The sequence below is a fragment of the Macaca thibetana genome, chromosome 8 (assembly GCF_024542745.1).
Source record: "Macaca thibetana thibetana isolate TM-01 chromosome 8, ASM2454274v1, whole genome shotgun sequence".
Lineage (NCBI taxonomy): Eukaryota > Metazoa > Chordata > Mammalia > Primates > Cercopithecidae > Macaca > Macaca thibetana.
Window position 1 is genome coordinate 134,053,210 of NC_065585.1, and position 19,692 is coordinate 134,072,901.

The window sequence follows — 19,692 nt, forward strand, 5'->3', positions numbered from 1 at the left end:
AGGCAGAGCCATCTTCAGGGATCAAGTCAAAGGAGAAGCTGAAAAAACGGGATGTGGCTAGCCCGCTAAACAAAACGAGACAGATTTCACAAAATCACAGATTCTTAATGTGAGAAGACATCTTAGAGTTGTTTCTCCCAAACCGAAGGCGCCTGCAAGTCACTCGGGGATCCTGTGAAAATGCAGATTCCCTGGTTCGGTAGGTCTGGAGTGGGGGCTGCTTTGTCCAGGGACCATACCTTGAGTCCAACCTTCACAGCACACTGGAATCGCTTTAAGAGCTTAAAAGAGATGCTTACGTCTGGACTTCTCTGTCCCCGTTCCCTCAGCCCCGGAGATTCTGTCATTTGGTCCAGGGCCAGCCTGGGCGTTTGGAGGTTAAAAAGCTCCCAGGTAATTGCAATATGCAGCGGAGTTTGAGAACCAGCGCCCTGGACCCGCGCTTCTCAAGCTACTGCGCGCACCGGCGTCCCGCTGGGGGCGCGCGGGCACCACCCCCAGAGATGCTGACTCAGCAGGTCCGGAGGGGTTGGGGTGCGCCCTGCCAATTTGCATTTCCAACCCGCGCCCAGGTGACGCTGACTCTGCTGGTGTTTGGTCTTGGAGGTCACCTAATTTTTCAGCGATGCCTCCCAGCTGGGAGGCCAAGAAGTGCCTCGCTCAAGGTCTCCCCACACCTGACCTCCAGACCCTCAATCCTGGGGCAGCTACCCCGCAAACGTTTCCAGCTGTCTCTCCTGCGCCCTGCGTTCTTTCCCCACGTCACTTGCCAGGGAGCGGCTAAACACAGCAAGACCGCGCGCTCTGCGGCTCCAGAGTGCGGATTTCAGTCGCGTGCGGCTCTGATCGCTTCGCCCCTCCCTGGCGGGGCCACGCGCAGACGCCAGGGCTGGCGCCGCGGAGAGGGCAATGCGCGCGGACTCTCCCGGGGCCCTGACTGTCCCTGAGTCCTCCCTGCGGGGGGCGTGCGCGGCCCGCCTCCCGCGGCGCCGAGCGGTCCCCCTCCTCGGCCGGGGATTGGTGCGCCTGGCGGGGCGGCGCGGGATAAAGGCGCCGGGGTTGGCCTGCGCTGGGTCTGCTGGCAGCTCCGGCTCTGGGTTCGCAGCCTCAGCGGGGTGCGCAGGAAGGTCAGTCTGGGGGTCGCCTGACATTTCCCCGAGTGGAGCAGGGAGCCGAGCCCCCTCTTGGAGTGGGGACGGGCCGCGGAGCTGGTGGCTAGGGGCTGGCCGAAGTCGGGGCGAGCCCTGCACGGCGCCGCAGATTCTGCGCTCCAGGGCGCGCGCGGGTGTCCCGGCAGTGGCCGCATAGTCCCGAGGGCGGCGCGGGAGCCCGGCGGGGAGGGCCCAGGCGCAGCCCGGGTTGGCAGGGCGCGACACCCGCTCCCCTCCACTTTTGAAAAGGCTCCCCACGCTGGGAAGAGGGGCGGGCATGGCCGGCCCCGCGAAACCGGTTTATCCAGACTTTGGGAAGCCATCGCCTGCGGAGGCTAGGACCCTACACCCTGTCCACCCGCCCAGGCTGAGACCTCGCGTCCTCGTCCTGGATGCCCCATGGGCGTCCGTCCCGGGCAGCCGCGCGCGGGAGGAGGAGACTCCCGCTCTGCAGTCAGACCTCCCTCTGAGACTCTCCCTAGCTCACATTTAGAGCTTTGGGATTTTCTCGATCCTTTCTAGCTTTCGGATCATCCCCACTTAAAGCCCAGACTTGACCAGCTCAGAGACTTAAGAGAGAAAGCGAATGTGGATTGAGCCTTTACATGGACAGCGCAGTTTGCACAGTGCTTTTCATAGATTGACTGCTTTTATTAAATGCTCTCAACAATCTATTGGGATGGCATGGTGATTGCCCCCTTTCTGAGATCGCGGCAACTTGAGATTTGGCAAGGCAAGAAGCCAGGCGCACATAGCGAGGCCGACCGCGGGTCCAGAACCCCTGGCTGGTGCGTGCTGTCCCCCTGGGGAAGGGTGCAGGCTGCCAGGAAAGGTGCCCCCTGCGTGGCCCTGGGGGTGTTTCTTCTTTGCCTTCTGTTAGGCATCTGAGCTCATCTCTTCTCTTGAGTGGGAAGAGTTGGGGTGCTGGAGGTAGAGGGTTTGGGACATGGTGGACCTACCTCTCTTGGTAGTTAATAACTGCCTGACCTTGGGCTGGTCAGTGGATTCTGAAAAAGGGGGAAAAGGCCCCAGCTTCAGGGTTGCTGTGAGGGTTAAATAAGAGTTCAGGAAAGCAGATGCTTTGCCAATGCTCCGTAGTTACAAGGCGCCTGATTTTTCCTTGGATCATTACTATTAAGAGGATGCATTGGTGATAATGATGATGTAATGAGTCAGGTTTTAAAGCCCAGACTGCCTTGCAAATGCGTCTGGTAAACGTTCTTGCTCCTTAAAGCAGAATAAGATTGGAGTGCGGGAACCCAGTGAAAATGAAGGTGAGGATGGACATAGGTATTAAGTTAGAAGTGGGGAGGGGTAGGGGGCATTGGCGCCAGGAAGTTGTCAACGGGGCAGTTATCACTGAGTTCAGAGCAGGGAAGGCCCGATGTGAGGGGCTAGGCGTGAGCACCAGCAGCGGAAATGCTCCTGCAGACCCCTGAGGCTGGAAGGAAGGAGCGGGCAGCGGGAGAGTAGTAGGTTTAAACAGGTTTGCAAATGGAAGAGGGGAGAGGACAAGGGCTGGGGTTTGGAGTTTGCCGGGTCTTTGGGGGCAACACTGATCTATGTTAGGCGAGTTTTCTGGCTCTTCAGATATATCTATATATACACACACGCACATATGCATGCAGGTCGTTTCGTGGTGCTGAACACTGTAAAACTTTTTACTATTGTAATTTTGTGATTCCTATCACGTAACATTAGATTTACCATCCTAAACATTTCTAAGCGTACAGTTCAGTAGCGTTAAGTATATTCACGTTGTTATTTAATCAATCTCCAGCACTTGTTCATCTTGCAAAACTGAAACTGTGCGCTCATTAAACACTAATTTCTCTGCCTCTACCCCAGCCCTTGGCAACCAGCCACCTTTCTACTTTGTTTCTATGATTTTTTGAGTACTTTAAATAATGCACATCAGTGGAGTCATACAGTGTTTGTCCTTCGGTGACTGATTTATTTCACTTAGCCTGATGACTTCGAGCTTCAGCCATGTTGTAGCAAGTGTCAGAATTCCCTCCTTTTTTAAGACTGAAAAACTTCTGTTGTATGTGTAGACCTTATTTTCTTTATCCATTCATCTGTTGGAGGCTGGATATCTTAGTTTCACGCTTAATTGCTAAAGACATTACTTAATACATCTGTTACTGTCTCCATACCTAAGAATAATTACAGACAGAAATGTTGGGAGATCTCATGACAGCAAGAACACGGAGGAAAACTGATGCTGCATATCTAGTTGTCTTCGGTATTATGGGTGGAAGTTTCCTTAATAGCTAAAAAATATCTCTCTTTAGAGCAATCACAGTTGAATTAAGTCCCCCCGCCCTGCCCCCACTGCCACACCCCCAAGAAACTGAGGTAACTTTTTTTTTCCCCAGAGAATAGGGTCATTTGATTTTTGAGATGTAAACCTGTGATGGTTTCCCCTTCCTGTCTGCCTCTTAGACACAGCATTGAGTACGAACATGCATCATAACTTCCTAGGAGAGGCAAATATATGGTCTCTGGCACCTAAACCTAACATGTCCACAACCAAACTCACTTGACTTCTGTCTTCTCACCTGATCTGCTTCTCCAGAAAGCCCATTCTTGCAGCGGCCCCAATTAGAGACCTTCATATTCTTGACACCTTCACCACCCACCCATGTGCAAGCAATCACTGGAGTCATCTGGGCTGTAGTCTGTGTCTCTATCGCCCCCTCACTTCCCGATGCCACTGCTGTGTGACTGCTGCTGTTAATGCAGATAAGTGGATATGCAGGGGGCATGGAAGAAGTTGTGACCTTCCATGACCACCTCAGAGAGGCCCAGGTTGGGAAAGTGCTTCATTATTTGTGGAGGAGAGTATGTTAACCTTTTCCTCTTTATCCTTGCAAATAAAGTAAACAAGGTGCTTGGGACAGAAAGTTCATGGGCTCTCATTTGATCTTTAGGTAGGAGGGACTGAAAATCATCTTTGACTTTCTCTATATAAATTTAGTATCTAGCTTGGCAAAGAAAGTTTTACTTTAGAGCAGCTGTTCTCAAATTGTAATCTGGGGAACTGTGGAGGGTCTCTGAAACCTCCCGTAGGGTCCATGAGGTCAAAACTATTTTTTAAAAGAATACTAAGATGTTATTTACCTTTTTCATTCGTTCTCTCACAAGTGTGCAGTGAGTTTCCCAGAGATTACATGACTTGCAAAGAGCTTTGCCTGTGATGACTAATGGAATTTGTGCTTGTGTATTCTGCTGTTTCTCAGATCTTCTAAGGTGTTAGGGTTAGGATAAAAATATCTGCATTTTCAGAGATGAACTCAATTTGCACTTAGTATTTCTACCGTGCACTTACTGGCTATCTTTACTTATACCTGTTGTATCTGTGACCTAATTTTCTATTAATAAGTTACTAATTTGAAATCCCAGAGTTTTCTGTGCCTATGTGAAAAAACAACAAAAAGTACACTCTGTAGTCTTGATTGGAAAGCCTTTCTAAAATTTCAAATGGCATAAAATGATTTTTGAATGTAATAATATTTTATTCTAAAATAAAAGGATATTTAGATATTTTTTTATTTAAGGATAGATTCTTGGCTTAAAAGGGGGATATTAGAAAACTTGATTTTTCAGCTTACAGCTGCACCACCTATTGCCTAAAATGCTGAAAAAAATGAAATGAATATATCAGAGTATTCCTGATTCATGGAACGGAGGAATTTACTCCAGAGAAATGAGCAAAACTAAGGCAAGGTGAAAGATTTCCTGAGCTTTATAGCTGTTAGTAATTGGTCTTATGTGTCTTATGCCACAGAACCATTTTCAACAGTATTATGGTGCCAGTAGCATTATTTTGAGACCAACCATTCCGAGTCCTCTAAAGAAAAATGAACGGAATCGCTTAAGTGTGGATATAATGAGCTTTTTAAAAGTCAGAGATTTTTGTCATGGCTTCTCAAACTAAAAACGACAAAGTTGAAGCGTAAAGCAGGATAAATTATCAAGTTGCATTGGTTGCAGAAACACATGATAAAGCCTTGTTTAGATGAAAAAGCATTGAACGAGCTCATAGCACTTCAGTTTTCCAATGATACAGTAATCTGCCAAATTAAAGATTTAGCTGAAACACGAAGACCCAGTTAGTATATTGACTGTAGAAGTGTATTTCTGCCTCACAAATGGAAGAAAGACTAGAGGTGCCATTTTGCTTGTATTCTTCTGGTATCAGCACCAAACCAATCAATACCTTTTTAGATAATCTTTTTATTGTAATATGTAATAGCAATATACAATCCTTTATCTTTACAATAGACAGTAGCTTTTTAGTGAATGCTTGGTGGCAAACATGAGTAGTGCCAAGATATTCAAAGTTGAATAACTTTTTTGAATTTTATGATTCATTCTGGAACAAGTGCATTGAACTTGCATTGATGATGCCAGAGCAATGCTGGGTAAAACTCCTGGTGCCTTTGTGCAAATCAAGGCAGTTGGTACCAAGCTGTTCTAGTCGTCACTGTATTTTTTACTGCCCTATGCTTTCAATAAAAAATGAGAGAAAATTGACAGTTTTACTTAAGAATGTCCTGATGAAACAGTAAAAATGACTGTCCGGATTAAATCCTGACTTCTGAGTATGCATCTCTTGGATATGCTGTATAGTGTAGGGAAGTGCCTATAAAGCCCTCTATGACATGTTTCAAAGTGTCATGGTTGTCTTCAGCTGAAGCAGTGGGTGATTGAATTGTGAGCTGAACTGGCCACTTTTCTTCATAGAAAACCATTTTTGCTTGACAGGCTGACAAACAATGAGTATTCATACTTGGATAATTGCCGGACATATTCTAAAACATGAAGGAAGTGAGCCTGTCACTTCAAGGAAACAACTAACAGTGTTTCTTGCCAATTAATTTGTATTTACCACCATGAACTTGACAGCTTCCCCATACTTAGGAATTTTCTGACGAGATCAGTGGTGATATTAACTAGTAGGACTTTTTAATATCATATAGTGAAGTGTGTTAATATTTGGACAATGCACATAACGTACTGAATCAATATTTTCCAAAAGGCTAATGCATGAAGGTACAAAGTTATGCAGGGCTAAAAGATCCATTTAAAGCAGTGCCAGCCCATGGGCTGTCAGGAGTCAGACTGCACAGCAGGAGGTGAGCGGCAGTGATTGAGTGAATGAATAAAGCTTCACCTGTATGTACAGCTGCTCCCCATTGCTCGCCTGAGCTCTGCCTCCTGTCAGATCAGCTGCAGCATTAGAGTCTCATAGAAGCACAAATCCTATTGTGAACTGCACATGCCAGGGATCTAGGTTGCACACTCCTTATGAGAATCTAATGCCTGATGATCTGTTACTAGATGGGACCATCTAGTTGCAGGAAAACAACCTCAGGGCTCCCACTGATTCTAGATTATGGTGAGTTGTATAATTATTTTATTATATATTACAATGCAATAATAATAGAAATAAAGTGCACAATAAATGGAATGTGCTTGAATCATCCCGAAACCACCCCCCTTCCTCCCAGTCTATGGAAAATTGTCTTCCACAAAACTGGTCCCTGGTGCTAAAAAGGTTGGGGACCACTGGTTTAAAGCATTAAGTTAAGTTTTAATGTAGCAAAGTACAAAGAGTTCATTGATAAGCTTTCAGATTCCGCATCACAACTAACCTTTAAGAAGACTGATGCATTGAGTTTTGGAGTGGTAGCAAAGATGAACTTCCAGAATTATTTGAAAAAATGAATAAAATACCATTTCCTCTTTTCACTGCTTTGATGTGTTTGGATTTTTTTTCAATTAGAGAAACAAATTGCAGAAGCAGATATGAAAATCCAGGGTTTTTTTGTATGTTTTTTTTTTAATCAAAGAGAAGTATAAAGTTTAAAATAATGGCACTCCTTCCACTGAATATTTTTTGTATTGGAAAACAGGTTTTTTGTTTGTTTGTTTGTTTGTTTTGAGATGTAACCTTGCTCTACCAGGCAGGAGTGGAGTGCAGAGGCACCATCTCGGCTCACTGCAACCTCCACATCCCCGGTTCAAGCAATTCTTCTATCTCAGGCTCCTGAAAATATAGTTATTTTAATGATGTTTATGTTAACGTATTTATTGTTTTTAAATGAATTAATAAAGATGTTAAACATTTATTTGTTTTGCTTTCTAACACTAAACATTAATAGATACAACCAACATAAACAGTAACGTTTTGGAGTTCTCCATTTTTAAGAGTATAAAGGAGTTATATGTATAGACCATAATTTTTTGATCCATAGACCAAATATATAGACCATAATATACAGACTCTATTTTTTTGGTCTTTATATAGATATGAAATGTAGATATGAAACATAGATATATATAAAGACCAAAAAATTAGAGAACTTCTGCCTTAAGAGTATTAAGTTTAACTTGGCAGGAGCAACAAGAAAATCTACATGCCTTGGAGGGTTGGAGGGTTTTAAAATTATTTTTGTTTATAATACCTATGTATTAAAGTGATTCTGTAATAGAGGCAGTATTGCTGCGCAGTGGTTAAGAACTAGGTTTTCTAGGGGAGTGGTGCTTGTGGTAGTACCATTGAGCACGCACCAGCTTGTGGTATATAAACAGCAAAAAATGTTAGCTACTAATAATAGTGAATTAAGAAGAACCAACTCCGCTACGAACTGTCCATGTTGTTGAACTGAACTCCACATTCATTTAACAATTTGTTGGGTGCCTCCTTCATGCTTTCCCTTTGTGGAGAAAGCGATGAATACAGTTGTACCTGTTTTATATCTTCAGGGTTTGCTCTTCCCGTGCAGCTCCCGTCTTTTCCATTTTTAAATTAAAAAAACCCTTTTTAACTGTGACTGTTCGTTATTTTGCTTTCGGGAATTGGAATTGTCTTTCAGTCTCGAATATTCTGGGAAATGTTGTCTCTGGGCTTCCTCAATATCCCTTTGCACTTGCTGAAATAAGTGACTTTAAGAATCCAAGTTCTTACCTGGTTTCAGGTGTCAGCAGTGGCTACACTTAGCATTCCTCTAAGGTCTGCTTGAGGAAAAGCTGAGGCTTTCCCGTAATGTGGTCCGTCCTGGACACCTGCCTCATCACTTTGGGCCTGTGCAGTGAAAGCAGAGATGTGCCCACAGTGAGAAGGTTCTCTTCTGCTCACTTATTTGAGAACATTAGCCGGGGTGAAGGGCCTCGGGTGTCTTCTAGATGCTGGACACCTGGTGGGTCCAGTCACTGACCCAGAGAAGCCACCAGGCAGCTTCTACCTGTCTTGTTTTGGAGTACTAAAGAGCAAAACCTTCATGACCCAGAAAGGTATGAAAAGGTATGTGTTTTGAAAAGACATTATTTTCCTTTTGTTTCCTGTAATTTGGGTTTTGGTATGATTAGGGATTGCAAGAAAGCTTCTGCTACTTCTGGCATTTAACTTGGAATCACTGTCTTAAATCTACTTGAGGCACTGAGTACCTTCCTATGAGTTTATATCTTACAGGAAATGTCTCTAACTGTGGTTTACTTTTTCTCCCTTTATAATGCAAAATAGAAGATGCTTGAGGGGATGGGACACCTGAGTTGGCTTTGAAGCTCACCTGCTTTTTCTGTTGGAAGAGATCTTCCTCTTCCAGCGGGTGAGAAAGTAGAGGCCACAGGTCAGTGTGTGGTGTGTGATAGGCCAGCCGGTAGGGAGGCTGGGGGGTTTGCTGTTAGAACCAGCAAAGCAAGCTGGGCAGCTGCTCTCAAGACATGCCTGCCTGGGTGTTGGGGACAGGTTGAGGAACATGGCAGTCTCAAGCCATATGTGACTGGACCGTCTTGACCTCTGAGGCCAGGGCTGATTTCATGGTCAGCTGGTACTAAAGCTGATGAGGAGGAGGAGCTAGACTAAATTAAATTATGTGATCTCTGAAACAATAAGAAAATGGCTTTTCTACGTGACCCTTTCTACAGAGATGATGGAAAAACAAAAATCCTTCCCAGCTTACTAAATATTGCTACGGGCCTTTTTATCTTAACCCTCTGCTTTTCTAGGCTGGTTCATTGTAACATGTGAGTGTTAATGCAAGATTTATAGGGCACTGTATTTAATATTTAATCTGGGACCCATTTGTATCCTCAGATGTTGTGTGGACAAGTTTATAACAGTTGTAGTCAAGACTTAAAGCCTTTGCTAGGATCCACCGACTGTCTCTGTGGTGTGCAGGTTCTCCGTGCAGTCACCGCCTCTGTTGCATTAGATCCCAGCTGGTGTCAGCATTGTGCGGTGTCAGTTCTGAATCTCAGTTCGGCCTTTGTTTGGCTGGACTTTGTGTGAGCAACACTTTATCCCTTTATCACAGGGCCTGGCTCACGGGAGGCCCTTGACTGGCTTCCTATCGGCGAACTCAGCAGTCTCTTTAGTTCGATTCCTGAATCTAAAAGCGTAGCTTTGCTCATTCGCTGACAATCTTAGTGTTCATTTCAGTTGAAGAGTTCATTTCGAAGAGCTGGAGGGATAAAAGGTCACATCACTAACTCTGCTCCTTTTTTCTCACAAGGTATTTGAAAAGAAAATGCTGTTCATTCGGATGCTGAGGCGAGTGGGGCAGAGCCCAGCCTGTGGCTGTTGGACACCTGTCCTGCCGGTCCGCTTTCTGGGCATCTCCCCTCGGCAAATTCCAGCAGATGCTAACTTCCACTCTGCGTCTTTCTCTGACACAGACCATCCACGAGTCTTAATTACAGGTTAGTTTTTCTTTTCTTTTTTCTACTTCCATGGCTTGATTCTTTCCTGTGCCGTGTGTCTGTGCCTTTGTTTTGAGAACGTGTAATGTGCCATCCGAACCATACTGCCTGCCTCTGTAGCCGATAATGCAGCAAAAACAGGCTTGGCCTGATGGCAGAATCTGGATTTACTGTCTGTACTAAGAAAAGGATTTCAGAATGATGTATTTTATAATACAAAGTGTTAAATTAGAGCAGCTGCTCTTGTTGATCAGACACTGCCTTTTTCACCATTGGCTTTTTTGTTTGTTTGGTTTTTAGAATTTTGCAAATCCAAATCCTTATTTCATCACTGTTCCCAGCACTTGGTTTTCCCTGCCATAACTTTTATTGTTGTTCGAAGGAATCTAGGAACCTGGGGGCCAAAAGCTGCTCTGGAACTTGGTTCCCTTCCATATTAGGATCAGTCTGGGGAGTGAAGGCTAGTGCACAGGAAGGTGCCGGGGCTAGAACATTGATTCTGGTGTTAGGCACGCTGTTCCTTGGCCAGACTCCTGAACCTAAACTCAGAGTCATTCATCCCAAACTGTTATTGCACATTTGCGTGTTGGAAATAGAGAAGGTAAGTTAGCATCTGGCCAAGGGACTTGTTGCCGCAGCACTCACTGTTGCCCTTGAGCTGATCGTTGCCAGTGACTCGCTCCCTGAACCTCCTCACCTCAAGTATGTTTGGCCCCTGATTTTGTATCGTTCTCACTCCAGACTTTACTCTGTCACTTCCAGCCAGCCCAAGCCTACCTCCAGTTTGATGGACATGTTTTACTTCTTTCTCTTTCTTGCCAGGCTTTCTTCCCTTGGTTTTACAGCATTATCCTTCTCATTTTCGTGTGCGCGCGTGCATGTGGGGCGTGTGCCCTTTTACTGCCTTCTCCACTTCTGATGCTGAAATAAGTTTCAAGCTTAGTAGATTTCCCTCTGTGCCTTTCTTCAGATTCACCCATCGTGTTGTCCGAGTGTTTTATTCCCTCTCGCCTCCACTAATGATGCATCTTTCAGGGTGTCCTGGTTTTATTCCCAAGTTAACAAATGCTTACAGGAAGTCCCACTTTTATATCTTCCTGCCTCATCAGTTTCTCTCAAATGAAATGGACTGTTGTCCTTTCCTGAATGTGCTCCTAGCCCACTGGCCTCCTGTTTCTGTCAATGGCATGTTGAATCCTTCAAACTGGAAGCTATACTATTCATTTTAACTTTCTCAGTGGCGCCTTGTTGATTCAGTTGTCTGTCCCTTTTCCAAATGACTTCTTGGTTTCTCCCTGCCTCTTTGCCCTTTCATATCCCAGTCCACTTCTAATGGAGGATGGGATTCTGCCTCATCCCACCAGAGGTGGATAGGAATCTGTTCATACTGGTTTTGAATGATTTTGTCACCCATAGCAGACAAGCTTCAAAGTTCATCAAAATAATGAAGGCCAGGATTGAGTTCCTGCCCCAAGAAATTCCAGACCTGTGCCTGGCTTTCATGAGATTTTCCTCTTCTTACGCCCTTGCTTCTCCTCTTTCTCAGAACCACTCCATGCTGATGAGAGTGCTGTCTCTGAAACCAATATTACCTGTATTGGTCTCTGTCCTAGCCTGGGGGAGATTATTGCATTTCTAAGTGCTGTACCACGTTCCTGGGAAGATAGGAAGTAAGCAGCAGTTATATCAGCTCAACCTAGGACTTACGTAGTTAGCTAAGACTGAAAACTAGTCTCACTCAGTTATTACGTTCTGGAAATAATTGAACTGGTTAGATTTGCATTAAAGCTTCACTTTTTTTTTCTTCTTCATCTAGGGGGTCTTGGCCAGCTGGGAGTGGGGCTTGCTAATCTTTTGAGGTAAGAGCCCTAAAAACTTGAAATTTAAAATCTGAGTTCTTAAGTATATGGAGCTCATCTGTGATGCCTTTTAAACGTCTTTTCTCTCCTCTTGCTCCTTACCATTGTTAAGATATATCTAAATAACTGCTATATATATAGATATATATAGATATTTATACATCTATATATAAATTATATATATAATTGTGTCTATGTATATATATATATATCTTTTTTTTTTTTTGAGATGGAGCCTCGCGCTGTCACCCAGGCTGAAGTGCAGTGGTGCAATTCTGGCTCCCTGTAACCTCCACCTCCTGGGTTCAAGTGATTCTCCTGCCTCAGCCTCCTGAGTAACTGGGACTACAGGCACCCACCACCACGCCTGGCTAATTTTTTGTGTTTTTGGTAGAGACGGGCTCTTGCTATGTTGCCCAGGCTGGTCTTCTAACTCCTGGCCTCAAGTGATCTGCCCACCTCACCTCCCCAAAGTGCTGGGATTACAGATGTGAGCTACCGTGCCCAGCCTAAAATACATTTTATTTTGCCTCTGAATATCACAGACTTGTCACAGGCCCTTGACTCAACATCTCCAGACTGGTTCTTTGCTCTCTCTCTCTCTCTCTTTTCCAAACTTAGGCAGTGAGACACACTTTTCCCAGCGAATCACTTTGACTTTTAGTTGTTTGGGAACCAAGGGAAGTACAGGTGCAAACTGGAAGGGAAGAGTGTGGGATTTGGAGAGAATGGGATAAGAGAATAAGAAGAGAGAGAGAAGATAAGAAGAATGATGAGGAAGAGGTAAAAACTCTCAGGGGTAATAGGAAGAAACTGGTGACAAGCGTAGGGTTACAGTCAGGCGAGAGGAGAAACAGAAGACAGAGCTGTGGGCAGGGAAATAGAGGCCTGAGTGTGAGAGAGACAAGAACAGAAGGTGTATGAATTGAGGATGAAGAGGAAGTAGAGATTTGAGGCTGGCAGAAAATTACCGTTCTTATTTTGTAAGACTTTTCACAGGACTCGTTGCATCCTAGATGTTGCCAACTTGTGTGTGTTGATTTTCCCTTTAGGAAACGATTCGGAAAGGACAATGTGATTTTGTCTGACATCAGGAAGCCCCCCGATCATGTCTTTCACAGTGGTAAGAGATCCATAGGTCTTGCTTTTATTTTTATCTCTAATTTTCAAAGCACAAAGAGGTGGCTTATGAAATCAGTGCGTGCAACAGCTCCTAGCTGAATATATGACTCAGATAAGTTATTGAGGCACTGGTATTTCACTTAAAAATAAGTATTTTTAATGCTGCTGCTCATTCAGGTGATAAAAGAGCAGAAGAGTTCTTTTGATCTTGAAGTTTTTGGAATAATATATTTTGATGTTATTTGAAATAAAAACTTTGTTTCCTGTCTTGTTGTGTTTTAACTTATTGACTTGGAGAGAATACAAACAAAAATCAAGTTCTGTACTGAAGAAAAGGAATTTTAGAAATTTGGAAAAATAAATCCTGATGTTACAGTGTAGAATTGCTCTTAAAGTACTACACACATACACACACACACACACACACACACACACACACACACACCCCAAAAAATCAAGCTCTTCTAGTCAGGTTTTTTACTGCTTCAAAAATGTTTTTATGACTAGGCATGGTGGCTCACACCTGTAATCCCAACAATTTGGGAGGCTGAAGTGGGAGGATCACTTGAGTCCAGGAGTTCAAGACTAGCCTGGGCAATATAGTGAGACCCTGTCTCCACAAGAAATAAAAAATTAGCTTGGCATGGTGGCACATGTCTGCAGTCCTAGCTACTTGGGAGGACCGCTTGAGCCCAGGAGATAGAGGCTGCAGTGAGCCATGATTGCATCACTGCATTCCAGCCTGAGCGACAGAGCAAGACTGTCCCTGCTGCCCCAGAAATATGGTTTTGTAATGCCCCCTAGTCTTTCCTGGTTCAGCATCAGCCTTTTGCTGCTCACCATGGGGGAAGAGTGACAGTTTGCTGTAAGTGGGGAAAATTGGCACAGAACAAAATCAACTTTACCTCTGTGTAATTAAGTATGATAAACTCATGATTTGTGGCTCTTCTATACCAAGGTGGTGGTGGTGTTTAATTAGTCCGTTTCTCTATTCCTTTTCAAATGTGCACCTTGGAAGCAGAGTGAAGCCACTCTGCAAACAGGGCTGGGAGGAACAGCACCCACTCTGGAGCCGATGCCTAGCTGCAACCCCAATTCCTCCACTTGTTCTCTGATCCTGGCAAGTTGCTTAACCTCTCTGTGCCCATTTCCTCCTCAGTAAAATGTGTTTGCCTCCAAGGCTGTATGGGAAAGAAATGTACATAAAGTCCTTAGAACAGGGCCTGGCCCAGGCAGGTCCTATAGGAGCGTTTGCTGTCCTTACCTGGGGGCTGACTGTGACTTGTGATTCTTCCATAAGAAAAATGCTGCCTAGTGCCCAGCTGGCTTGGTTACCGCATGGCTACCAATGAAATTCACAAGTCAACGGGGGAAAGGGGAAAGGTCCATGTAGTTCACAACCCTTTTCACATTCGTGGTTTCAATTTATGTTCCTTGCAGGTCCGTTCATTTATTCTGATATCTTGGATTACAAGAATCTTCGGGAGATTGTGGTAAACAACCGCATCACCTGGCTCTTTCATTACAGCGCTTTGCTCAGCGCCATTGGAGAAGCAAATGTTTCCTTGGCGAGAGCAGTGAATATAACTGGTAAGCATCTGGCTCTGGCTGGATGTGATTTGCCAGTTTTTCCAGTTCTTTAAGAAGAGATGTTTTCAGATTCTGATAGTGTCTGTTCATTTCAGGCCTGCATAACATCCTGGATGTCGCTGCGGAACACAATCTGCGATTGTTTGTGCCTAGCACGATCGGGGCCTTTGGACCCACCTCTCCGCGGAACCCAACCCCCGATCTCTGTATTCAGAGACCCAGGACCATCTACGGGGTGTCCAAGGTCCACGCGGAGCTCATGGGAGAAGTAAGTATCACTCAGCGAGATTGCTGAATGTGCCCCGGCTGGCCCGATTTGCTGTTTGCTTTCTCATTCTTTTTGCCTCCAAGGCCTGGTGATTCATCCCTGGAGGACCTTTCCCTCTTCTTGGATCTCAGCCCCAGAGTCGCTTACTTAACTCACTGGGTTTGTCATGTGGCAGGTGTCTCCAGCTCCTGAAACCTCCTCAGCCGTGTGGGAACACTCAGCACTTCCTGGGTGCCCCGTGCACGGCCCCCATCTCTTCATTTGCTGCTTGTCTTACTTGTACCCCACCATTCTTTCTGGCTCCCAGTATTGGTAGCCATTGGTAGTAACTCTAAAACCTACAGAAAACTTCAAACATCTTGGGTTTTTTTGTTTTTTGTTTGTTTGTTTGTTTGTTTTTTGAGACAGAGTCTTGCTCTGTCGCCCAGGCTGGAGTGTGGTGGCGTGATCTCAGCTCATAGCAGCCTCTGCCTCCTGGGTTCAAGGGATTCTCATGCCTCAGCCTCCGAAGTAGCTGGGATTATAGGCACGTGCCACCACGCCCCGCTAAATTTTATATTTTTAGTAGAGGCAGTGGTTTGCCATGTTGGCCAGGCTGGTCTCAAACTTCTGACCTCAAGTGATCCACCCACTTCAGCATCCCAAAGTGCTGGGATTATAGGCATGAACTACTGCAAAATACTCTTTATCTTTATACTCTAGTAGATTTGAGTTGCTGCCTGCTCCTCCAGCTCGGTCATAGCCACGGCCCTCTCATCTACTGTTCTCTCCTCTGCTTTTCCCCGTGCCATGTGTGGGAATGTACTCAGGCTGAATCGTTTAGGATGATAATCAGTGGCACCTTTCCAAAGAGAGGCTGGAAAGCCCTACTGTAGGCTAATGTGTTATTTACAGCATTGATGTATCACCAAAAAGTTGATTTTTTTTTTAAAGATAAAAACTTAGGAGTCTTTATTTTCTTTAGGAGTATTTAAATATAACTGCATGGAATGAGATTTCAGAAAAGCAGATTGTTTTGCATCTATCTGATTTAAAACATCTGTGTTTGAATATGTTTTCTCTTTTTCATAGTATTATCATTACCGGTATGGGTTAGATTTCCGATGCCTGAGATATCCTGGAATCATTTCAGCTGACTCCCAGCCTGGAGGAGGAACAACTGGTTAAGTGTTTTCTATTTCTTACATCTCTTGTATGTTAGATAGGCTTTCTAGCCAGGTGCGGAGGCTCATGCCTATAATTCCAGCACTTTGGGAAGCTGAGGCAGGAGGATCACTCTAGCCAGAGACCAGCCTGGACAACACAGTGGGATCTTGTCTCTATGAAAAATAAACAAAAATTAGCCAGGCATGATGGCCCACACCTGTAGTCCCAGCTACCGGGGAACCTGAGGCAGGAGGGTCTCTTGAGCCCAGAAGGCCAAGGCTGCAGTGAGCTGAGATCATGCCACTGCACTCCAGCCTGGGTGACAGAGTGAGACCCTGTTTCAAAAATAAAAAACAACAAAAACCACCAAAAAAAAAAAAAAAAAAAAAGACTGATTGCTAGGAGGAGTTGTCTTTGTGGTAAATGAATGTGCTATCTTTTTAGCTGTATGGCGACCAGAGTTTCTGTGTTGTCTCTCGATGTGCATTTTAAAAGCACAGTGAACCCAACTGGCTTACACTCACTAAGGGTAGCACATGCCAGCGTTGTCGGTCCAGCTCGGGATTGGCCACCCACAGTGCCAGAATAAAACGTAATATTCAAGAACAAATCTGTGACTCAGTGTAGGAAGACCCCCAGTAAGCAACAGCCTCTTGTTTCTTAACGCGCAGAGAGAGCCCTATTCAAATAGACTGTAGGCATTGTGTATGTGAAAGGAACGTAAGGATGATTATTATTTTGGACTCAAACACTCATTCTTTCATAAATCCCACGTCGGGTATCCTTTCCACATCCGTGGTCCTGAGAATGGATATAGAAGATACTTGACCACATCAGAGAGATTTGGAAGGAGGTCTTACAAAGCTTCTGCTTTTTAATATGGTGCTTCTCCAAGTGTGGTCTGGGGAGCTCCGGGCATCCTCAAGACACTTTCAAGGGGTCTTGAGGGTCAAAACTCTTATCCATATGGAGACGTTACTGGCCTTTTTCACTCTCCTTTCACAAATGCATCGTGGAGTTTTCCAGAGGTGGTGTGGCTTGTAAGATAAGAACGGACTGGATACAGAAGCAGATGGGGGCTCCAGCAGACCCCTATCAAGCCAGACCCTAAAGAGACTTTTAGAATGTACCACAGACCATCCTTCTCAGTACCTTTTGTTTGTTTAGAAAATATACTCTTTTTCGTATAAAATGTTACACATATTAATATGTGATAGGCTTATTGTCATTTTAAAAGGTAATATTCTAAACAATTCTCAGTTAACTCTGTTACAGTAAATATTGATATAACCCACATTAGTCAGATTTCTTTGGGAGTTCTCAATTCTTGTTTTTTTTTTTTTTTTTTGAGATGGAGTCTCGTTCTGTCCCCCAGGCTGGAGTGCAGTGGCGCCATCTCAGCTCACTGCACTCTCCTGTCTCCTGGGTTCGAGTGATTCTCATGCCTCAGTCTCCCAAGTAGCAGGGATTACAGATGTGTGCCATCACACCTGCCTAATGTTTGTATTTTTAGTAGAGATGGGGTTTCACTATGTTGGACAGGCTGGTCTTGAACTCCTGATCTCAGACGATCTACCTGCCTCGGCCTCCCAAAGTGCTGGGACTACAGGTGTGAGTCACTGAGCTTGACTGGAGTTCTTAAATTTTAAGAATCCGTTATAAAAAGGCTCTGAGACTAGAACATTTGAGAACTGCTGCCTCAATCCAAGAGGCTCATTCATTGTTTTGTTATAACCCACACATGGGATTCCCTTTCAGACTATGCAGTCCAGATTTTTCATGATGCCGCAAAGCATGGCAAATTCGAGTGCAACCTGGAAGCCCGCACAAGGCTGCCCATGATGTACATTGACGACTGCCTCAGGGCCACCCTGGAGGTCATGGAGGCCCCGGCCGAGTCCCTCTCCATGAGGACCTACAATGTCAGCGCCATGAGCTTCACACCCGAGGAGCTGGCCCAGGAGGTCCTCAAGCACGTACCGGAATTCCAGATCACATACAACGTGGATGCCGTTCGGCAGGCCATAGGTTCGTACCCGCTGGCAAAGGCCTTCACTGTGAGTCCCTGGAGGACGTAAACCTTGGAAGGATAAGGACAGCATAGATCTTTCCCAAGCGTCCAGATACCTTTTGGAGAAGGAGCCTAGCCCAAAGAAATTGTTGAGCCCAAGCCAGCAGAAGCTTTGATTTTGGGGAATGATTTCTAAAGTGGGTGAAATCATTCCATTCCAAATAAACAACTTGTTAGCCTTTCATCTTGTTTACAGTTTAAACATAAAGCAAGGAAAAATAGAAGCAATAGAGGTAGTATGAAAACAGCCCCAGGTCTTCAAATACTGTAAATTTGCCAATTTGTGGGTGGAAGCACCTCTTTGAGTATAAAACTTCTTATGAAGTTGTGTGAGATTTTAATAATGTGTGAAAATTCACAGTGCCTGACAAAAGACGGGTTAATAGTCTTTGGCCCTAAGAGGGTGACTGTGCATAATAGCGGTTCTGCTTTACTCGAAGGAATTTCCTGTTTTATACTTTGTACTGTAGACCTTTATATAAAATGGTCAAGACCTTTTTGCAAATCCACAACCTGAATAACTTAAGCTACCCTTGCGTATCTTTTCCTAGCGGATAGTTGGCCGATGAAATTTGATGACAGCAATGCTCGGAAGGACTGGGGGTGGAAACATGATTTTGATCTTCCAGAGTTGGTGACTACCATGTTGAACTTCCATGGTTCTGAAACCAGAGTTGCCCAAGCCAACTGAAAGAATCTGAAAGAGGAGCTCCTGTGTCCTGGTCCACTGTCAAAGGAGAACTGTCACGACTCCAAGGTTATAGACTCCAAGGAGCCTACATTATTTGGAACTGACTAATTGGACTAAATTTTGGCAGCTCATATTGAACTGCTAGACAAAGAATGGAGTTTAACATTTAAGCATTTTCAGAATGTTGTAGGTATGCTGGGGGGACTTCTCAGTTTTTGGTGTTTGCCTGAACTTGTCTAAACACATTCCACAGAATAAGGCTTAAGTCATCATTAGTTTCCATTTCCTTAATTAGGATGAAGTGACCATTTCTGGGACGAAGGGAGTGTGTGACATTTGTATTTAATTAAATTCAATTTAAATATTCCTCCTAAGACTCGATTATTCTCTTGACTAGAGACCAAAGATTACATTTTAAGGACTTTCGAAGAGGTACTCCTGATTTAAAAGTATTCTTTACTATCCCAGCAGAACGTAAACCGTGTTTGGTGTATTCATCCCATATCCGTCAACGTTCAAGATATTTTGACACTGCTTCAAAAATGATCACTTCTAGTTTTTCTGTAAGATGCTAGATCTGTGGGAAATGAAGAGTTTAAAGATGATGTAGCCAGCGAAGGGTAGCTCCTCTCTTATTTTGATTGCCCTCCTGTTAGTGAACTAAGTGTAATTCCCAGGAACGTAATTCCCTGACCTGGCAATGTCAGCATCTAGGGAGACTGTCTAATGTACAGGTTTCTGGGCTATACCCCTTTAGATTCACTCGTTAAGTGCCAGGTACCACTGGTTGTTCGAATCCAGCTGAGGCCCACTAGTCAGACCAATTTAGACCAATGCAGTTTTCCAAAGAGCACTTTCTTGTGGCATCTATTTTTTTTTTTTTTAGATTTTGCTGGGTTGAGCCCTCAGAAGGGCTGCTCTAAACCCTGTGATGCAATTACCATATAGATACATACAGGTTAACTTTTTAAGTGAGGCCAAATCACCAGTTTGTGATTGTATTTTATGGTAAGGAGGCATGAGTGTGTTCAGAAAATGCTTTCAATCCTGTCACTTAAAAAAAATATTTTTGGTGCAATACTGTA

At 44.5% G+C, this 19,692-nt stretch overlaps 1 protein-coding gene across 1 annotated transcript; it reads left to right on the plus strand.

Annotated features, from left to right (window-relative positions):
* Positions 1 to 1,062: 1,062 nt before the first annotated feature.
* Positions 1,063 to 18,974, plus strand: LOC126961070 (L-threonine 3-dehydrogenase, mitochondrial). Its single transcript, XM_050801100.1, has 9 exons — positions 1,063 to 1,127; positions 9,674 to 9,860; positions 11,677 to 11,719; positions 12,772 to 12,842; positions 14,282 to 14,431; positions 14,527 to 14,699; positions 15,771 to 15,861; positions 17,604 to 17,873; positions 18,468 to 18,974. Exons 2-9 carry the CDS (start codon positions 9,689 to 9,691, stop codon positions 18,605 to 18,607), a joined length of 1,110 nt encoding a protein of 369 aa, XP_050657057.1. The 5' UTR covers positions 1,063 to 1,127; positions 9,674 to 9,688; the 3' UTR covers positions 18,608 to 18,974.
* Positions 18,975 to 19,692: the final 718 nt, after the last annotated feature.